The following is a 23,284-nucleotide window of genomic DNA, read 5'->3' as shown; positions in this document are numbered from 1 at the left end:
TTTTTTATACTCGGCTCATAAGAGACATAGCGTGATGTTTAATAGCTTCATAGATGTTAATATTTTTATAAAGCCGATTGAATTTTAAGTTTAATTATTCAAAATAAACAAAAAGTAATATTTGGAAGTTCATGTTGAAAGTATACATTATTTAATAAATAATAAATAAATAATCCTGGACAATTAACACAACGCCATCTAGTCCCACGGTAAGCTGAGCTTGTTTTATGGGTTATAGACAACTGATATAAATACTTACATTTTTTTTGTGAATACATACATAATATACACAGAAAACACCGACCGATACAAACAATCATACTCATGAATACAAAACGTTTGCGCCGTGCGAGGAATAGAACCCGCGACCATCGGAAGCGAAGCGGTGTGATTAACCGCTACACCGCCGAGGTCGTATTTTTTTTTATATTACATATATATGATCGTATAATATAATTTATATAACTACTGCACCGAATTATTAATTTTATATTAATTATTATTTTATGGGATCCTAATTAATTTGGCTGACTGTATGAACACTTTAATATTACAAAGAAATTAAAAAATAAACAACCTTTTACATTTATACTAATTGTATGTTAAAGATTTTATATATCTAAAACATTTATATGCAATTTAGAGACTTATTCTAATTCACTAGTCTATTAATATTTAAGACTTAAAATCTGGTGTTTCGATATTTGATTTATCGATTTGATAAATTAATATGAAAATCTAAAGAAAAAAAACCTAAATAATTTAATATAAATGATAATAATGTATGTATAGTGAAATAAATTTAATTATAAGCACTTTAAATGGTCAGATTTAAAATAAATAAAGCAAGAAACTCGATTAAAACTTTTTTACAAAAAAAAAGTTTTTAACCGTTGAAAATAATCAAATAACCGAAAAATTTTTGATATTTAATAAATAAGCAAGAAATTCAATTGAAACCGTTTTTCAAAAGAAGAAAGAAGTTTTTAAACCGCTAAAAATAGTCAATGAACCGATTTTTTTTTTAATATTTAATAAATAGGCAAGAATCTCAATTATTACAGTTAAAAAAAAAAGTATTTAACCCGTCGAAAATAACCAATGAACCGAAAAATTTGTTGATATTTCGATTCAGTGTTACAGGTACATAATTAAAATGGCTGACTTTTATAGAATTAATATGAATATTCATATTTTTGTAATTGTAACTTCTTCGAGTTATCACACGTTGGTCATGTCTTTAGGTGCTGAAGAGTTGTGGTTCCTGAAAAAAAAAATGCAATTGTGTTAATAAAACGTGATAAAACTGAATTAAGTTATAATATGCCTCTTTCTTTGTGATTGTGCAATTATTTATTTTAAAAAAGCATCTATTCAAAAGAACAACACACAAGTTTCTTGCTCATTCTTCTTGTGACGAGTCTGCATTCCGAATAACCGAATGAGTGGTAGAATAAAAAATATGACTATTCAAAAAGATTGAATATATCATCATAATAATAAATAAATATATATAAATAAATATATATAAATAAACTTAATATAAGTACTTTTGAATTGTCGTATTTTTTAATCTATCACTCATTTGGAACGCAGACTCATCAAGAGAAGAATGGAATGAACAAGAAACTGGCATGTTGCTCTTTTAAATAAATGTTTTCCACAATTATATTTTTTTAATTTTTTAATAAATAGGTGTATGAATAATAAATTAAATCAGTCATACATAATTATACACAGAAAAAAAACAGTCCGATACAAACAATCATACTCATGTATACAATCGTTTGTGCCGTGCGAGGAATTGAACCCGCGACCATTGGAAGTAAAGTAGTGTGTTAAACCGCTAGATCACTGAGGCCGCCTATTACGATATTACACACATCGACATCTCAACACATGTTGAGCTAGCTAAAGCTTGTGTTATGGGTACATCTAGTACCCATAACACAAGCTTTAGTGATAACTGTGTAACTGATACAAATACATAGATATATATTTTTTCGTAAATACATATTTAGAAACATCCAGACCGATACAAATAATCATACTCATGAATACATGTGTGCGTGCGAGGAATCGAACCCGCGACCATTGGATGTAGAACTGTGTGCTAACCCGCTAGACCATCGAGGCTGTGTATTACTATATTGATTTGCGAAAAGAATTAAACTTACTTATCTTGCAACGTCTCACGTGACACAACGATTTCCTCATCAGACTCGGAGAGGTCATCCCTCACGTAATTGGCATTCGTGAAGCCTCCCATGTCCACTGAAATCATGAAACCATAGAGTAATCAATGATTTTTTTTTAATTAAAAAAAAATTACCTGTACCATGTACGCTGTAGCATGATGCGCAAAATAGTTCAGTTTAACTCTTGAAAGTTGCCGCAATTTACAAATTATGACTTAGTATTTCAATAATAATAATAATAATAACTCTTCATTGCGCATACATAAACATAGGACAATAAGTACAAAACAATGAAAATAAATGTTTTACAAAAGGCGGTCTTATCGCTATCAGCAATCTCTTACAGACAACCCGGTGTTAACAGAGAGTATTTACATAAAGAGAGAAGGTCCTACCTTCTACTAAACAACCACTAAACAACCACATTCGTAATATCTGTTTAACTTAAATTTAACCCAGACAGAATGTTCAAGTCTACAAATACAGGCAACTGTCACCCACACTATATACTACAGCGCATATAGTATAATCAATGATATTTTTTTATATCACAGGACTGACAAAAATCCTGATCGGTTGTGATAGTAAGTGGTAACTGGTTGGTTTTAACAACAATGGTGCTCATCGGCGACGGTAATCACTTACCATCATGCGAGGCACAAGTTTGTCGCCTATACTATAAAAAATTGTAATACAAGCCAGTTCCAATCGACGGCTGATCCAGGGGGGTCATGGGGGGGGGGGGGGCATGGGGGTCATGACCCCCCCCCCCCAACCCTAAGCTTGTTCCAGGACTTAGGTGGACCACTAATTGAACATAATGATTTTATTTATATATTTTGTCACCATACAGATTGTATGAAACTACATACCTTCAATATTTTATTAATTATATTTCAATAGTGCTTCTCTGGATGTCTTCAAGAGAAGATGGCAATATGTACGTGTATATGGACAAGTTATTCTGTGTTAAGTTATTCAAGTGTACAATAAAGAATAAATATTTTTAAGTACAGTATTTACGTACAATAATAATATACCTACTTTTAACTTGTATCTATTGTTATCAAAATTAAGTTATAAATTCTTGACTTGACCACGACTATGTCACCCCCTCGTGGCGCCAAAGCTGGATCCGCCCTTACGGCACAGAGATGTGTCCCTAACTATGGGCCTCATAAATAAGCAAAATCAAAGTCACTCAGAGTCCAATAGAGAGAACTCTGCTTCGAGTTTTTCTGCATGATCATGTCAGAAATGCGGAGATCCGTAGAAGAACCAGAGTAACCGACATAGCCCGAAGAATTGCGAAACTAAAGTGGCAATGGGCAGGGCAGGGCAGCTCGTAGAACAGAGGATCGTAAAGGGCAGTAAAGTCGTCTTGTAGCGACCACGGACCGGAAGACGCAGCGTGGGAAGGTCTCCGACAAGGTGGATCGACGATCTGGTCAAGATCGCTGGAAAGCGTTGGGTGCGGTGAGCATGGTTGCGAGGACTGACCGTCGTGGAGATTTTTGGGATAGGCCTTTGTTCAGCAGTGGACGTCCGGGCTGAAATGATGATGATGATCACAAGCGAGTTCTACCTCTTGCGGTGTCCTCATAGTTGTTGTCGTGCCATTTGTAGTTGCTTTCGGAGAACAGTGGCGGCAGGGTCTGATGCGGAGTAGGATACATGTCCAGGTTCCGCTTCTCATTATGCAGACTGTCAGTATCGCTGAAAGTCTGCATTCTGGAATATTACACATATTTCATTTAAAAATCTAGTTTATTTTTTTTGTAGTTCATAGTTTTTCGACATTATTGCTCTACAACGATTTATATCTAGTAGAGAATGCCATGAGATATTAAGCTCGCCTTTTGTACATGTGATTCTGTACAATAAAATAAAATAATTAAGTAACTAAATAACCCTGGAAAATTAAAACAGCTGTTAATTTGTTTTTTGATAAGGAAGAGTGTAAATGAAACTGTGACCTCTTCTCATGAAGCGTTTATTGCAACAACTTAACGTTTTTGAATTACATAGGGGTGGAGTATCCACCCTCTTTATTGGTGCTCATATGTGTCGCGTGATGAGCGGTGCTTCTCATTGGTCGATTGTGTGATGCCGTCATCGACGCTAGGTTTGACGTCGACCAGTGGTGGTTGAGGATGGCGTCTGTAGGTTTGAGCAGTATACTGCTCACAGCAGATTTGTTACTACTGTTTTAACACAGCTCCATCTAGTTCCATGGCAAGCAGAGCTTGTGTTATGAGTACTAGACGACTGATATAAATACTTAGATATTTTTTGTAAATAGATACATAATATACGTAGAAACTCCCAGACCAATACAAATAATCATACTCATGAATACAAAATGTTTGCACCGTGCGAGAAATCGAACCCGCGACTATAGGAAGTAAAGCGGTGTAGTCTATAGGCTACGGAAACCATTCATCAGATGAGCCTGCTTGTGTGCCAGGATCGTGGTATAAAAAAACGTACCTGGTATAGCTATCGAAGCAGCTGAACTTCCAAAGCGCGAATGCCAGCATCATAACGGTGATGAGAATAGTTCCGCTGAAGACCAGCCACATCAGCAACACGGTGCCGTCATTCGGCGTTGTGAATTCCTGAAAGAAGAATGATCATCCACATTAAAAAAATATGTTTTCTATACCATGTTCAATAACAAGCTTACGACTCACAAAACGTTTATTAAACCTAAATAGGCAAAAACTTACAATAATGATAGGGACAATAACGGGCCACTGGGGGGAAGGGGATTGTTAGTAATGTGGATTGATAACCCCAATTACTATCAATGTACCATGTCTGGTCAACCTCCACGCGGTTCCTCCTGGAAACCATCGTGTTAAATTCCTGGTGAATTTGCACGATGGGCTAACTGACCTGACCTCATGCTCATCTTATCATCCTCCACTGGTGCCCCGCCAGCGTAAACCGTTGGCGCGGGTAGGTGCACCATTCCATTATCAACCCTCAAAAAAAAATAACAGGCCACTGTCCCTTAAACAAACATCTGTACACAATTGGTGCAAGACAGTCCTCTTTGTCGGGGCTGTTTTGAAGACGAAGAAACGGCCTCTCATGTAATCCTGGAGTGCTTGCAGTGGTCACACAACGAACACAAATCCTCGGAACGGTGAGGTCGCTCCGCGAAGTGTGAAGACATCAGGAGTTTTCAGCGCTTCTGGGAGGAGCTTGGCTGGCTACGTTAGTAGTCTCGGCTCTACACGCACAACGGCCCAAATGAGAGATAAGCGGCAAAAATGATTCATGATTAAATGATTTTTTAATTTGAATTTGAAAGAGGCAAATATTCTCACCGTTGCTTCTCAATTTATACATTCAAATATCATATATGTTCATAAAAATCTTGACTTATTTCCGAAAAACAGCAATATTCATAATATTAATACTAGATTTAAAAACAAACTTGCTGTCCCAAAGTATCGTTTAGAAAAAGTCAATAGGTCTTTTATGGGAATAGGTATAAAAATTTACAATAAGATACCAAAGGATATATTGGTACGATATATTACCCTTAAATAAATTCAAAACATCTCTTAAAACATATTTACTGAGCAAGACCTTTTACTCACTAAACGATTACTTGAATGACGAGCATGGCAATACTTTTCATGTTCGGGATTTTCATTTAATGTTAGACATAGACACCTATATAAATACATATAAATAAACTGGATTTAAAAAAAAAGTAATTCAATTGAGTTTCTTGCCAGTTCTTCTCAATTGGATCTACATATATACCGAACTGGACGGTAGGGAAAAAAAATATAATGTAAATACTTGACGTTCATAAGCGGCTAAAATGTCCTAAATGAATAAATGATTTTTGAATTGAATTGAAAAATGGGGCAGATATATACTTACAGATAGGCCTAAAGACTGCAGTCTGGTGTGGAACGGATCCTTAGTTGAGTATGTCAACCACATATCGCTCAGATCCGTAGCGTTCAACCTGTGTTCTCTTTCGTCTTCGTACACCAAAGGCACTGCGTACTCCACCTGTACGCAATTTTCGTACCCCGGCCATTGTATGTTACAGATGTAGGAATGGGTGATTTGGGTGACGAATGTTCTGCAATACAAAATACAAAAAATAATACAATTATTTAAATGAATGAATGAATGAAAAACACTTTATAGTTCCTGTCACAGAAAGATATTACAGTTACATAAATTAATATGTACATCAAATATAAAAAGAAAAACAAGATAATTGTAATATGGAGGTAACAATGGGCGGCCTTATCGCTAAATAGCGATTTCTTTCAGGCAACCTTAGGATGAAGAGGAGTGATTAGACTGTATCTGGTCGAGGTATAATGCTACGTTTACATTCAGCCGCTTCCCCTGCCACTCGCGCTGCCGGAAATATTACCGGGCGACTACTGAGCGAGAGGGCTGAATGTAAAAACACGCTGCCACTCGCGCTACCAGTCCTTTGACTCGCGCACGAAAAACCGACAATCGAGGGAGCGCCGGGCAGCGCGAGCGGCAGCGCCAATGGCATAGGAAGTGTTTCCACTCGTGTTTACACTTTCGCGCTGCTCACTTCCGTGCTCAGGGAAGTGGGTCCACTCGGGCTGAGTGTAAATTGAGTATAACAATTAGTTATTGGATGTACGATTTACATATAACATATACATATGGCGTGTATTAAAAGAGCAACACGCAAGTTTCTTGCTCGTTCTTCTCGTGATGAGACAGCTTTCCGAATAAGCGGTAGATTAAAAAAATGTGATGACTATTCAAAAGTGCTTCAATGTGTTTATTTGATTAAATGATTTTCTATTCTATACTTTTTCTACATATATACATTTTTCGGTTTCCCACGAGACTACAGCATGGGGTTTTTAAGACGGGTATGTTAAGGTTTCTTAAGGGTCACCAACGCGCACGTGATACCCCTGGTGTTTCAGGCGTTCATAGGCTACGATAACCATTTACCATCAGATCTTGATCATCGTATGCTTGAATGAATTTGAAATTGATTTATCACGACGCCATCTATGAATTTTTTTTAGTATCGTTAAAAAATTAAAATTATAATGTACAAAATTTTACGTTCATAAGCGGCTAAAATGTCCTACATGAATAAATGATATTTGAATTTGAATTTGAATTTTTTAAAGTTATGTTTTTTTTTATGATAAACGAGCATGCGGCTCACTTGATGGTAAATGCTTACCGCCGCCCAAGAGCACCAGCAAAACCAGGGGAAATGCAAGTACGTTGTTGGCCTTTTAAAAAATTCGAATAAGCTCTTTTCTTGAAGGTTTCAATATCGTATCGGTTCGGAAATAGCATTGCTGGAAGGTGATTCTACAATGTGGTTGTGCGTGGCAAAAAGTTTCTAGAAAATGTGTGGTGGATGTGGATGACCGCCATTCATACAGATGATCAGGATGGTATTTTAGTTTCTGGCGGGTGGTGCGGTGGTGAAACTCAGCAGCTGGTATTATTCCGAACAATTCCTCAGAACACTCCCCGTGATAGATGCGGTAGAAAATGCACAGAGATGCAATATCTCGCCGCAAAGCCAACAAGGTATAAAACTGCATGTGTACATTGAAATCTTTAAAATTATTAAATACATTCCCGTTTCCAAAGCAACTTGGGTTGATGCCAAAACTACTACGGTTTTGCGGTCGACATCCCACTGACTGTATGTCTATATGGCCCATAAAATATTACAATAATAATACACTTTATTCGGGAACTCCTATAAACATGTTTTATATCATTACATAGTATAAAACAAAGTCGCTGTCGCTGTCTGTCCGTCCCTATGTATGTTTAAATCTTTAAAACTACGCAACGGATTTGAAGCGGTTTTTTTAAATAGAGTGATTCAAGAGGTAGGTTTATATGTATAATACATGTACGCTCGGGTGAAGCCGGGGCAAGTAGCTAGTTACGTATATGTCTAACATGTTCATTATCTGTACGTTATATTTGTAATGAAATATTATTTATTATATTCTTATTATATAATTTGTATACGCCACAATGTAATTCAGAATTTTTATTATTGTCTAGCAAACAAAGAAACGCCATTTCTGAATTAAAAACGCAATAAATGTAGTTGATAGTGTAACGTTATCTTTAATTAATATATTACACGTATCGTTAAATTTATCGCCTATTAAACCAGATCAAAGCCCGTAACATTCGGACGTGATACCGTCCGCGCAGTTTTTATATCTCAGATAAGATTACAGGCTTCCAAACATTTTATTTGTGGAGTTGATAAATTATAGTTGATATCACAGAAGACCGAAGAGCTGGCAGCTACCTCGGACAAAGAATTAGTCTATCCATTCAAAGGGGGAACGCTGCCAGTATCTTCGGAACCTTACACCTAAAGGAACTTTTTTTAATAATATATTTTAGTTATTATATTATACTTTTTAAGGTTTTTATTTTTATGTTCCTAGAAGAAGATTGTTATTTATTTGCTACGTTTACATTCAGCCGCTTCCCCTGCCACTCGCGCTGCCGGAAATATTGCCGGGCGACAACTGAGCGAGAGGGCTGAATGTAAAAACACGCTGCCACTTGCGCTGCCAGTCCTTTGACTCGCGCACGAAATACCGGCAATCGAGGGAGCGCCGGGCAGCGCGAGTGGCAGCGCCAATGGCATCGGAAGTGTTTCCACTCGTGTTTACACTCTCGAGCTGCTCACTTCCCTGCCCACTTGGGCTGAATGTAAATTGGGAATTTAGAATATGTTTGGTACAGTATACGATTAGGTAGTATATAAATATTAGGATCTATCATATTTTATTATTCCCACAGTAAAAATATTAATTATATAAGTATAGTATTAATTAAACATAATGAAATTATTATATAGACATTGTTTATTTATTCAACGATGCTGTAAAGAGAATTAATGTGAATTGAAGTGAAATGAAATTTGACGACCTCGCTGGTCTAACGGTTTAGCACACCGCTTTACGACTGATGGTCGCGGGTTCGATTCCTCGCACGGCACAAACATTTGTATTCATGAGTATGATTGTTTGTATCGGTCTGGGTGTATTCTATGTATATTATGTATGTATTTACAAAAAATATATATCTATGTATATGTATCAGTTATCAAGTACTCATAACACAAGCTTTAGCTAGCTTAACTTGGGTCTAGATGGCGCAGTGTGAATTGTCAAAAAAAATAAAAATTAAAAAAAAATGTCCACGCAAGAAAATTTTAAGTTATTCTTCAGTATTAATTTATTTAAAAAGAGCAACACGCAAACTTCTTGCTCATTTTCAGGTCCCTCTTTCTCACTGGGTACTTTGGGCATGTGCCCAGGGCCTCCATGGATTGGGACCCCCTAGTCTAGTCCAGTCCCTACTCCATTACAAAATGATAACCGATAGCTAATCTATTCTCGCCTGAAAATCAGTCTCAATAAATGCTTACCGACTATGGTCAATTTGTTTGTTTTTGTTAATTTTTTTATGTATGTTTAATTTTTTATAATAGCACATTTTGTATGAAAAGGGGTAAAGAAATAGAAAAAGAAATTCTTTTTTCTGCTCCTATATGTTTCTTGGTAATGTTTATAGATGAAAATTTTCCTTAAAAATAGATTTCAACTACATGCAGAAGTCTTAAATTAAGAAAAAATAGGACTCTACCATATCTTACTTTTTTTTCGTTTTTCTGCACCTAAATGATTAATAGACGAAAATTTTCCTTAAAAATTAACTACTGAATGCAATATTAAATGACTCTACCATACTGTACATTTTTTTTTCTGCTTCTAAATGTTTCTTGGTGATATTTAATAGACGAAAATTTTCCTTAAAAACTGTACTTTTAACTACTGAATGCAGTCTTAAATTAAGAAAAAATGACTCTACCATACTTTTCGTTTTTTTTCTTTTTACTCGGCCCTTAAACGTTTTTTGGTAATGTTTATTAGTCGAAAAGTTTCCTTGAAAAATATACTTTCAACTACTGAAAGGTGTTTTAAAAGATTAGCTTCGAAGATTTAAATCAAACAAACAAACCCATCCTCTTCATATATCAGATAATAACATAAATTGAATTTGTTTAATAAATTGACTTTTTTTATTAGATTAGTTTTTTCTACTAATAGTACATAAGTAGTTGTTAGTACTTGTTTGTTTTTACTGTATAGTATATTATATTATAGTATATTTGTTTTTAAATGAGTATTTTCCGAATGATATTAGAAAATATGTGCAATTTCATTAGTTTTGAATTATTGAAATAATAATTAACGAATATCATTACATAGTATAAAACAAATTCGCTGTCGCTGTCTGTCTGTCCCTATGAATGTTTAAATCTTAAACTACGCAACGGATTTTGAAGCGCTTTTTTATATATGGATAGAGTGATTCTAGAGGAAGGTTTAATACATGTACATCCGGACAAAACCGGGGCGAGTAGCTAGTTACTAATATTACAAAACAGAAAGATATTTGTAACGAATATAAACAGAAATATAGTACTGACTTAAAAAAAAAACTTTTATATATAGATGCTACATCATACCACAGTAATATGGGCTCTATTTAAGTAATAACTACTGAAACTTGTGTAAAAAATGTCTTAAATTTACTATAGATTAAACAACACTCACCTGTGCTATATATTAGGAGTGAATTTCTTCTAAATTATTAAATACATATCTAGTTCTTATTACACACTAATTTAATCTATTGAGACGGATTTGAGACTATTTTTCTAATCGGATAAAATAGTATTATTTAAAATGTTCACTCAATCGGCAACCTAGCCTTTATCTCTTACAATATATAAACGATTTTAGCTCGAATAATCACTTTAAAATCTTCAATATTCCACATTCATTATACATCAATTATTTTTAAATATAACATCTTCAGCAGTCTTTTAATATTTACAACATTTCTATTTGGGATATGTTTGATTTCACTCTCGCTGCTCTTCGCATTTCATGCCAGAGCCTGCATATGCGAAAATGCAGTGAAAAGAACCGTATCTCCAAACCTCATACAAGTTTTTCTTCTGTAAACTTGACTGGCTTCTTCAGAACCTCAATCGTGTTGTCAGACTTAATAACGCAGTTCACTTTACCCGATGTTTCATTGTTATTGCAGTTATCTCTCCTCTTGGTCTCAGATTGTTTATTTTCAGATTTGACGTCGTTATTATTGTCAACACGTACTTCATCCGCTGCAAGATTTAACTCGGATTTTTTAGTGGCATCTGACAGTGATTGATGTGGTGGGCAGTTTTCCGCGCATCCTTTGTTTTGCGCCATTTGGGGATAATGGTGCAATATCGCTGTTGTGTTAAACGTTATTTTTCCATATTTAACATACTCAGTCGGTCTGTTCGATTTACTTGTACTAGGACCTGCTTCGATATCTACTTCACTATTTTTAAACTTATTAGGATTGTTAGTCGGGCTTTCTACATTATATCCTTCTATTATATCTCTCGTATCCTCTAATAATTCTAATGCGACTTTCTTACTACGTTTTACATTTTCCATATAAGTATTATAATTGTTCATATCTACAGTGTTACTTTGTTTTAATGGTAAGGAATTTGGCAATTTCTTTTGAGGTCTTTCCTCAGCTGTGTATCACAATTGTTTCTGGGATGTTTGGCATTTGCTGATCGTCGTTTCAGTCTTGGCCGCGCCGTTGTCGCGCGCGGCGTTCGTTAGCTATGTCTGAGACTGGACCATTGATATGCTGGTCGTCTCAGTGACGATTGTAGGAGCAGGGAAGTCATCAGCAGTAGAGTCATATATGGGAAATTCACAGCACAACATGCATTTAAGAAATTTTGGCACCTCCACATAAATTGCAGGCGGTATTGGTATTAATGGTGACGTGGATGCTTTATAATATAGATAATCTGGATTATCTCTATATTTTTCGTCCGCTGATCGTTCAAGCAACGGAATACCCGATAAGAATAATATGATAGCAGTTGTGAATAAAGGCGACATTATAGCTATCCATTCGACTCCTTCGATTACATTCAATGATATGATAAATATGCCCCACCACAGCACCACTTCACCAAAATAATTGGGATGTCTCGACAGGCCCCATAATCCGTCGTTGCACCATCTCCCTTGATTCGAAGGTTCTTGTCTGAATGCAAACTTTTGTAAGTCTGCGTACGTTTCTATAAGTAGGCCTATTACGAATATTCCTGCTCCCGCCGAATCTAAGGTCGTCATAGTTTTTGGCGATTTTGGGAACGAATGGTGAGGAGAATTCAATATAATTACAGGTAAACTTACGATATATACCCACACAGCCTGGAATGTATAAAAGACAGCGAATCTTAACGTGTTACTCTTTCTGTCTTCAAATTGTTTGTCTCTACCGATATGGTAGATTCTGTATATGAGGTAACCAGATAACCTGGCGCCCCAAACACAGACAAAAGCGGTGATCATTAGCTGTCGACTGTCATAATTCTTTAGCGTGCTGGCGCCTTGACCAAGGAAGAAAGTCAGCAGCGCTATAATTATGAAATTAGCGCCGCCAGTGAAATCGGTGACTTTGTCACTTTGGAAAAGCGATGCGATGGTGAAGAACAATATTTGCATAGCCACCGTCACGATTGCGCTTACAGCGAAATTGTTCCTATCTATAAGAGGCTCCATGGTTTTGTAGATTTGACACTAAAAGTCCGTGAGTTTGGCATCAGGAAATACTGTATGCATTGATTCGCGTCTGGCGCATTGCCGCATCTTCACACACTTGGCTATGTTGCACTGAACTTTGGTTTACTCATTTTTTCTATTATACTTTTATATATCACTGTGCTTATGTTATATGTGTTTTAGAATCGTTTCGTGAATTAATTGTGTATTTTGCGTTGGGTTTGACTCGTTTCACGCGTGAGTTTGGTTTTACTGAAATAGATTTGACGTTCGCAACGCGCCTGCGTGAACTTCCAGTTTACGCATGCGCGCTGACTCATCAACAAGGCGAGGAACTTTAAAAATTATGTTCCTTTCATTAACACTGCAGTATTTTAATGATAATTTATGTCTTTTGATGAACAGGTTCAGTACATTAGTATTAACTTCATTGATTTTCTTTGTATATGGCAGTTATTGTTTTGGGAGGTTATTAAACCACGTTCTAGGTCATAGTGACATTATTTCAGGTTAAAAGGGGACACCTGTGTTTGTGTACGAACGGACAAGTGCATTTTTAATGATTAGTTTTCACTTGGGGCTATGTTCACGTTAGAACTAGCTATAGAGTATTTTTTTAAGTTTCTATATTATTATATTGCAATATGTACAATTAGATGTTTATACAATTCAAATGGATTATTTTTAATTAGTTTTCTATAATAGAGGTCCTGAAATAGGGTCTTGTAATTTCGAAATTGACCTCCTAGTAGGCTATTATAGATTAATTTATAAATTCTAAAACCGATTTATAAATAATGTACCATGTCAGGTTGACCTCCACGCGGAAACCATCGTAATAAATTCACAAAACATTTATCTGAAAAGAATACGAGTTGAATTTGTCAGTTCTCATCTCGAAATCATTCCGAACTGACGGTAGATTTGACATATTATAAGAGTCTGTAATAGACCTACATGAATAAAGATATTTTGAATTTGAATTTGGATTCCTGGTGAATTTGTCACGATGGGCTAAGTAACCTAACCTTATGTTCATCTTATCATCCTCCACCAGTGCCCCGCCAGGGTAAACCGTTAGCGCAGGCGGGTGCATTCCACTATCATCCATAAAAAATACTGTAACCTGGTTAAAAGTAAATAAAATAATAATAATAACCTCAGGACAATTCACACAGCGCCATTTAGTCCCAAGTTAAGCTAGCTAAAGCTTGTGTTATGTGTACTAGATAACTGATGCAAATAAATAGATATATTTTTACATAAGGCAGTGTGCTAAACTGCTAGACGGGAGACCGTCGAAAATAAAAAAAAAATTGGAGTGATTCAAGAGGAATAATCTCAGGACAATTCACACAGAACCATCTAGACCCAAGTTAAGCTAGCTAGAGCTTGTGTTATGGGTACTAGACAACTGATACAAATACATAGATATTTTTTTTTATAAATACATACATATTGTACATAGAAAACACCCAGACCGATACAAACAATCATACTCAAGAATACAAATGTTTGTGCCGTGCGAGGAATCGAACCCGCGACCATCGGTAGTAAGGCGGTGTGCTAAACCGCTAGACCACCGAGGTCGTCAAAATTTATTTATTTACTTACGTTGAGTTGAGACCTCGATCAATATCGTTGTCGACTATATAATGGGTCGCCATATCAGCTAGAAGTAATCTGAATTCTTCCCTGATATATTCAAAACCAGTGAGGTTCCGACCGGCCAGGTATAATGACATTGTGGAATTAGGTGTGGGCAGCAGCGGCTCGGGGTTCGGCAGTTCATCTGGATCCTCTTCAGGAGGAGCTGAAGTAAAAATCGTTAAAATATTTTTCATTAAATAACATTAGCCTGAAATTCAGTAAAGTTTCAAGCATTCTATCGTAATTATTTATATTTAAATACCATATTTTATTTTATCGCTGTCTGTACCTATGTATTCTACGCAATGGATTTTGAAGCGGTTTTTTTAATTGATAGACTGATTCAAGAGGAAGTTTTATATGTATTACATGCAGAATATTTTATAGAAACACTGATAAATTTAGAGAGGAGAGTGATGTCGTAAATATAAAAAGTTTACAGCATGTAATTTAACTGAAAGTTTCCTATTTTAGTACAGATTTAAATGGCAGGGATCTAGCTCAATTGTATGTCACTCTTTCAAGAGTAACCTCTAATCAAAACATGTTTGTACTGTCTAATTACAAAAAAGCTGTAAACGTTGTTTATAAGGACATTCTGTAGTAGGTAGGTATATTTAATATCAGCATTGCACTCGTGTGAAGCCGGGGCGGGTCGCTAGTAAATTATAAAAAAATATAAGCAATTTTATAATATTAAGTTTGAATGTTCATCTATTAAATAAATCAAGATCTATAAATTCCTTGTTGTACATATTGAAAATGTATAAAAGAAATTGTTACGTGTATACTTCAATTTCACGACCTCTGTGGTCTAGCTGTTTAGCACACTGCTTTGCTTATATATATTTTAGGGTGAGATAGTCAATTTACTACTCACCTATCATTTTCAAGCTTAACCGGAAGCCTCGCCGGGTGTTATTCCCAAATAAGGATTCGAACTTGATATACAGTTTGTCCACATCCATAAACCGGTACCGTCGCTCTTTATTTAGATGATAAGCAAATATTAAACCATCATCTCCAGTACCATCGCTACTACCTGAATAAAAATAAAAATTATAAAGAATACTATATTTATTGAATCGCCCTATCATCTGGTGAAGCTATAAAGGCCAGCTGCGGCCAACAGCAGTAGAGTAGTCCGAAAAATAGAATGAAAGAAGAGAAAGAAAAACACGTACATATAGACGCACATGCACATGTAAAACAATTACAAAAAAAACATCTATAATATTTATTTACAAGGTTGCCAACATGGCCGACATACAGCATTTGACAGGTAACTAGCGTTGCCAGACGTCCCGTATTTCCTGGGACGTCCCGTATTATAGGCTTAGTTTAAAATATCCCGGCGGGACTGTAACTTTTTTTTTTTAAATTATTATGTATACAAGGAAAAACTTAGATAGTTTCAAGAAACTTAAAGACTGTACAAGTAGAAACTTACGCAATAAAAATAAGCTAATTTTACCTAAATACCGTCTACACAAAGTTAGTAATTCATTTTATGGTAATTGCGTAAGATTCTATAATAAACTGCCAGAGTCTACGCTAAATCTTACAGAGAGGCAATTCAAATCTTATATTAAACAAATGTTATGTAAAAAAGCCTATTATAAGATAGATGAATTTATAGATGATAGCAATATATAGCAAGAATAAGTTTATTTGCGGACAACGTTATAATTTTAATTTTCATACTGCTTTCTTGATATATGATAGCGTAGCGGCTTTTGTATTGATTGCCGCATGCATCCTTATGTAAAGTGCGAATACTGTAACTACCATATAGTAATTTTTGTAGCTGTGACGTGGTCGTGTGGAATGAGTAGTCATGCTCACTAAAACGTCCAGACATGTGACGGCGTGGTGGGCCGGGTCAATGGGCTCCCTAAAATATGGTCGAGCGCAGTGATGGCTGGCTCATCCGTCATACTCGTGAACGAGTGCTGCTTGTAGGGACTGGTCTGCTCTTATCACTACGACTGATTTAATCTTATTGCATGATTATATTTGACCCAAAAAATTAGTGCTTGTTGGTAGTTTGTATTCACACGTTTCGACTTGTAAATGTAAACTTACAAGGATTATTTAAAAGAGCAACACACAAGTTTCTTGCTCGTTCTTCTTGTGATGAGACAGCTTTCCGAACGAGTGGTAGATAAAAAACAAATTGTTATGACTATTCAAAAGTGCTTAAATTAAGTTTATTTGAATAAATGATTTTCTATTCTATTCTATTCTATTCTTTTTTTATAACACAGGGGACAAACGAGCATGTGGCTCACCTGATGGTAAGTGATTACCGCCGCCCATGAGCACCCGCAACACCAGGGGAATTGCAAGTACGTTGTCGGCCTTTTAAAAAGGAATAAGCTCTTTTCTTGTAGGTTTCAATATCGTATCGGTTCGGAAATACCATTGCTGGAAGGTGATTCCACAATGTGGTTGTGCGGGGAAAAAAGTTTCTAGAAAACCGTACTGTGGAAGACCGCCATTCATCCAGATGATCAGGATGATATTTCAGTTTCTGGCGGGTGGTACGGTGTTGAAACTCAGCAGCTGGTATTAATCCGAACAATTCCTCAGAACACTCCCTGTGATATATGCGGTAGAAAATGCACAGAGATGCAATATCTCGCCTCAAAGCCAATGGGTCGAGTCTGTCACATAGACGTTGATTACCAATGATTCTGGCTGCTCGGTTCTGAATGCGGTCAAATGGAAGTAGCTGGTATTGTGGAGCTCCCGCCCAGAGATGAGAACAGTATTCCATATGTGGCCGGATCTGCGCCTTATATAATTGCAAGCGATGGGCCGCCGTCAAATACCGTCTCACTCTACTGAGCACACCAAGCTTTTTTGAGGCTATTTTAGGCTTGTCCTCCAGATGACCGCAAAACTGAACGTCACTGGATATATCAACGCCAAGGACCTCGAGATTTGGCTTCACATCAAGGAGAGTGTCTTGAAACTGAGGAGATACGATAAATGGAATCTTTTTAGCGGTAAACGCTCAAACTTGTGTCTTCTTGGGCCTATAGTTAGCTGGATCTGAGCGATCTCCCTTCTTAGGGATCGGATGAACCAAAGCTATCGTCCAAAGTTTCGGGACTACACCTGTAGAGTAGCAGTACCGGAAAAGACGCGTTAGTACCGGAGCCAACTCAGGTGCACACGTCCTGAGCACAATAGCAGGAATACCGTCAGGCCCACTCGACTTGTGGATATCTAGGGAGAAAAGAGACTTACGTACCAGCTTTTGGGTAAATTTTACCTCTGGCATAGAAGTCTCACACCGCGAGATGACCGGCGGTGATTGCTCCCTATCGTCCAGTGTCGAGTTGGATGCAAAAAGAGACCCAAGGAGATCGGCCTTCTCTTTAGCATGTTGGGCCAACGAGTTATCCTCTCTGCGCAGTGGTGGAAAAGATGGCTGACAGAAATTTCCCTAAGCAGCTTTGGCAAGAGACCAAAAAGCCCGGGATCCAGATGGAAGACTCTTCAGTCTCCTACCAATTCTGCTGATGTGCTCCGACTTTGCTGTGGCTATAACTCTTTTGAAGGACCTGGAAGCGGAGTTATACATCCTTTTATGGGCACTGGTATCTGGATCACTCGACTTCACAGCTGCAATCCAGGCACGGAAGCATTCCTGCTTATGGCGCGACGCCGATCTACAGGATCCGCCATACCAGGACTGAGATCTACCACCGACAGGCACCAGGGAATTAGGAATAAACATCTCCATTCCCTGAAGTACTACATCGGTGACAGATTCAGCTATTGCATCAGGATCGTCCAGTGCGAAGCAAACTCGCCCCCATGGGTAAGATGCTAAAAAACTTCGCATCTCATCCCAATCTGCCGACTTAAAATGCCAAACACGACGTCGACCAATAGATCGCGGCAAAGAAGGACGCGTGAGAGGCACTTTGCTCCGTATCAGACAATGATCAGAGGATCCCAGTGAGGCTTCCACTGAGATCTGATATCCGTCGGATGAGAAGTCAGCAGAAGGTCCAACAGTGAAGGTATATGGTCAACAACCAGTCAACCAACCATGGTGATACCAGTTGCATCAAAACATATGCCAAAGCAAGGCCATAAACAGATCACCCCGCATAGTCGGTGGTACGTGAACCGAGCCATTCGGCGTGATGGGCGTTGAAGTCACCTAGAATCACCACCTCAGTGGAGGGAATCTGTTGGAGCAAAAAATCTGTAGCCATTTGGACGTGTTCAATGAGTCGGTCAGTTTCGGTGTTACCGCTATGGGACCTGTATAAGCATGCATAGATGCGGGGGTGGTCATCGCAATCTACACGCAACCATAAAATGGACAGGTCAGTACCTTCAAGTGTACCAAGACGGCGACAACAAATATCCTCTCTGACATAAGCGCACACACCGGCCCGTGGAATAAAATGGTGTTCCAATTTATATCCAGGGTAGGTCAGGTACGAAATTTCGTCGGGACAGGATATTTGCGTCTCCGTAAGGAAGAGCAAAGCGGGCCTCGCCGTCTCTAGGTGGTGGTGAACGGCGTTGAGATTGGAATGAATTCCCCTGATGTTGCAAAAACTGACTATGAGCAAGGGAAACGCCGATGGAGATTTGCTCGGTTTCCTTTTGGCCAAAAAGCGGAGTATTGCCCACCCCAGAATACGCAGGGCAGCCTGAGTGTGATATCTCAGGGGTGGATTCTCCAGTAACTTGGTTACTGGTACCACCCTGGGGTAAAAATCTCTTATAATCCGCTGCCATGGTATGTAAGAAAGGGGTGGGTAGGGGAAGGAAGTAGGAAAGGGATAGGGGGAGGGGGAGGGGCGTCCGGAACCCACAGCTCACCATGCGAAACGCGATAACGCTTAACGCCGGTTTTCTGCCGAGGTGTGGTATTTCCCGGTTCGAGCGGCCCAATCGAGCTGAACAACCACGTGTGGTCGTACAGCTTGCTCTACCACTTCAAAAACTCTGTCCCGTATTTGAACGGTGCTCGGTTTTTTATTATTAAATCGATCGATCTACGCTAGATAAAAATATTCACGCGCGCAACGTTCGTACTCCTAATTTAATAAATAGCGAGTTGAGGACCGTTTTTAATTACGATTATAATTGTATTGATTTTTATAAATATGTTAAAACCATTAAAAATATGTTAAAACTGACTTGCTCCTCAGAAACATATATAAAAAATAAAGAATGAATGTTAATTGTTTTTTATTTTCCCGGGAAAGAAACGAAAAAGAAAAAAAAAAGAAAGAAAATACTTGTGTTCCATATTTCTTTATATTTAAAAAAAAATCCGAATAAAATATAAAATAAAAAAATAAATTCTAATAAATAGGACTTCGCCTAATAATATGACACCGGTAATACGAGTCGTGCATTCCCTCTCCTATACTATAATTTGACTGCCTAGTCTCAACCTACAACCAAAAAATATTACAAAAAAAATATATATATTATTTGGCGTAAGCTTTTCTGTAATTTTGGTAAATCTATTATCTATACATCTATACATATAAATATAATTGGAGTGTCAGTTTGTAATATTGAAATAATCGTTTTTTAATACATGCATATGAATATAAATACGGTACTATAATACCAAAATAACATTTTTAACTATTTTTGTCTGTCTGTCCGTCTGTTTGTTCCGGCTAATCTCTGAAATGGCTGGAGCGATTTTGACGGGACTTTTTTTTACAAGTAGTTGACGTAAGGTGTTTTACTTTAGAAAAATAAAGTTAAATTCACAGCTACAGCTAGTCTTATATCTATATCTAATGATGTATATTAAAAACGTGTAATTACCTGGCTTCACGATCATGTAATGTCCTAACACGCTGGTCAAATTGAAATCAGTAATATTCAATTCAATGCCAACACCTTCTCCATCGAATAACCATTCTACGACATTGTTTGTTGGGTAAGGCTCAGGGTAATTTGGTGAAGTGACTTCTGTAGGCTCATCCAAACTCAGTTTTATATGAATAGGTGCTCCATTTTCAATCCTATCAGATTTCATGTTAAAATCTTCACTGTGTAGTATTTTGAATTGATTCGTTAGTTCATCGAGTTCAGAGCTTGATAGTTTTTCTACGTTCATAGTTTTCGTGGGCTCTTTGTCTTCTATTTGAATTTCTTTTTCGGTTGATTTCGATTCTTCCACGTCTGCCTTGTCTACTGCAGGCAATGCATCATTAACATATGCCATTTTTAATTCTGGTTCATCTAACACATTTGTTAAATCATCAATGACATCCCTATTAAGTATTTCTTCAATTGCCTTATCATTGTCGAAATCCTTTGGATCATCGGCTTTGTCTTCATTAATATAGTCATAATAATAATCTCTTTGAGATAAAACTTTCCCCTCTCCGAATGGCTTGCCATATTTTTCTTCATAATCCAAAACATTTTCGTTGCTAGATAGTATGGTCTCAAAATCTTGTAGAATATTTTCTTTATAACCAATTTTGTTCCAATAATCAGAAATATACTCCTCATCAAATTTGTCTTCTTCAGAATATGCCTGTTTAGGATTCACATTCAATGCGTCGCCGTCTTTAAAATTAAAATTATCGTCTATTTCTTGAATATGTCGTTCCTGACTATCAATATTATTTATATTATCTCCAGTGTCTACCGAAGGTTTATTTGTTTCATTTATGATATCTTTCATACCAGATTGCTTCATACTTTCAGGAATCCCATTGATACTTTCCGCATTCACGTTCTCATCGACCAATTTTGAAATTTCTTCATTATTAGACTGTTCTAATTTTTCACTATCACTAATGGGTTCATGATTTTCATACCGGTTATCAGAATCCTCCAATATTTTATGAGTTTCGTCTATAATGTCGTCTAAGTTCGATTGAGGTGGTAAAAATAATGGCATGTTTATGTCACTAAAATTATTCTCAGCAGTCTCTTTTAATATTTGTTCATTGTTAACATCTTCCCACATTGAGTGAGTTTGGCTTACAATTTCGGCTACATTTAGTTGAGAATTAACAATTTCTAACAGTTTTTCCTCGGTTAAACCATTTAAATAATCTTCATCAGATAGTTTTGAAATTACTGCATTATTTTTTTCTTCAGGAATTGAAGTTACTTCAGAATTACTTTTAAGTTGTTCTAGAGCATCTTTTTCATTGATTAATTCATTATTTTCACGTTTATCAGATTTTTCTAATATTTTATTTTCATTTACTACGTCATCTACATTTACTTGAGAATTAATAATTTGGAAAAGATTTTCTTCAAAACTACTTGACTTATTTTCTTCAGGTATTAAGACGTTTTCAGATTTATTTTTGAGTTGTTCTTTAATATTTCTATCGTCATTTATATCTTGATTTTCAAACTGTTCACCAGATTCCTTCAATAATTTTCGACGAGTTTCGTCTATAATATCATTTAAGTTGGATTGAGAATCTACAAATGATGAAATGTTTATGTCATGAAATTCATTGTTATTATTCTCAATAGAATCTACTAGAGTTTGACCATTGCTATCATCTTCTGATATTGAAGGATCATCTGGTTTATTAATGCCTTTTTTGTTTAAGATTTTATTACTACCTGTTTTACTACTATCACTCTGGTTATCAAATTTTTGTAACATTTCCAGGCTATTATCTACGACTTCGTCTATACTTGACAGAGAATTAAAATTCTGTGAATTATTTTCGTTACTGAAATTATTTGTAGGATTCTCATCAGCCACGTTTGAAATTTCATCATTGTTTTCATTTTCAGCAATGGAGATTTCCTCAGAATTACTGTTACGTTCATTAGAATTATCTTGTTGATCATTATGTTCATCTAATAAATCAGATTGTGCCAAGTTATCATTATCATCGTTTTTGTTTTCTGTTGATGACTCATCAACATATAGTAACTTTTCTTCAATATCATTATCATTGTCTCCAAGTATTTGTTGAAAAACATCGTAATCCTGTTGTGCTTCGTCGACATTTTCATTGGTTTTAAGTAAATCTTCCAAGAGTTTGTTATCTATATTCAGGTTTGGTTCCTCATTTGACGGGTCTTTAACTTCTAATCTATTATCTTCTATCTGATAGTCGTCGTCGTATTCAGGTTCTTTTAAAGATTCTTCCGATCCTGAATTGAGCTGTGGTTCATTGTCCTCTAAATTTAAAATGTCTGCAGCTTCATCTGATATGTCTTGTTCGAAATCTGGAATTTTACCACCTGACTGAATAATACGTTTCATTTCATCAGGTCCATACTGCGTTTGGTGGCCTTTATAGTAATAATCACCATCGTAGTACTCCTCAGCAAGCCCAGGTGCATAATATGTAGCTGAAAAATAAAAAAAAATCTTTAATCAGCACCAAAGCGTATTTTTACTATAGTAACTTGACTCTTCACTCAATTTTCATGAATAACCTGACTTAATTTATCCGTATTATGAAACAGTGTGACTTGTGCAATAAACAAACAAATAAGCTATTGCGCTTATTTATTTATAAATACACAAGTATACTTTTTCATTTTCCTTAAGCATGACTCAATTTTCATACAGCGCAATAGCTTATTTGTTTGTTTATTGCACAAGTCACACTGTTTCATAATACGGATAAATTAAGTCAGGTTATTCATGAAAATTGAGTCATAATTAAGGAAAATGAAAAAATATATTTGTGTATTTATAAATAAATACAGCGTGTACACGACGGAATCAATTAGATATAATTAGTATAAGCA

General features: G+C 36.3%; 2 protein-coding genes across 2 annotated transcripts; both read right to left on the bottom strand.

Moving 5' to 3' along the window:
• Positions 1-794: 794 nt before the first annotated feature.
• On the bottom strand, positions 795-22,845 carry LOC131849954 (putative uncharacterized protein DDB_G0287457). Its single transcript, XM_059200087.1, has 9 exons — positions 21,533-22,845; positions 20,360-21,403; positions 15,417-15,578; positions 14,501-14,699; positions 6,102-6,309; positions 4,689-4,816; positions 3,784-3,929; positions 2,178-2,274; positions 795-1,264 (listed from the first exon to the last, which is right to left on the bottom strand). The coding sequence occupies exons 1-9, from the start codon at positions 22,788-22,790 to the stop codon at positions 1,222-1,224; spliced, it is 3,285 nt and encodes a 1,094-aa protein (XP_059056070.1). The 5' UTR covers positions 22,791-22,845; the 3' UTR covers positions 795-1,221.
• LOC131849953 (uncharacterized) lies at positions 11,784-13,116 on the bottom strand. The gene has a single exon (XM_059200086.1). It carries the CDS (start codon positions 12,884-12,886, stop codon positions 11,930-11,932), a length of 957 nt encoding a protein of 318 aa, XP_059056069.1. The 5' UTR covers positions 12,887-13,116; the 3' UTR covers positions 11,784-11,929.
• Positions 22,846-23,284: the final 439 nt, after the last annotated feature.

Source organism: Achroia grisella, unplaced genomic scaffold (genome assembly GCF_030625045.1).
Source record: "Achroia grisella isolate CSIRO2021 unplaced genomic scaffold, CSIRO_AGI_Agris_v1 utg669, whole genome shotgun sequence".
NCBI classification, from domain to species: domain Eukaryota; kingdom Metazoa; phylum Arthropoda; class Insecta; order Lepidoptera; family Pyralidae; genus Achroia; species Achroia grisella.
This window is presented reverse-complemented; position numbering and strand designations above follow the sequence as displayed.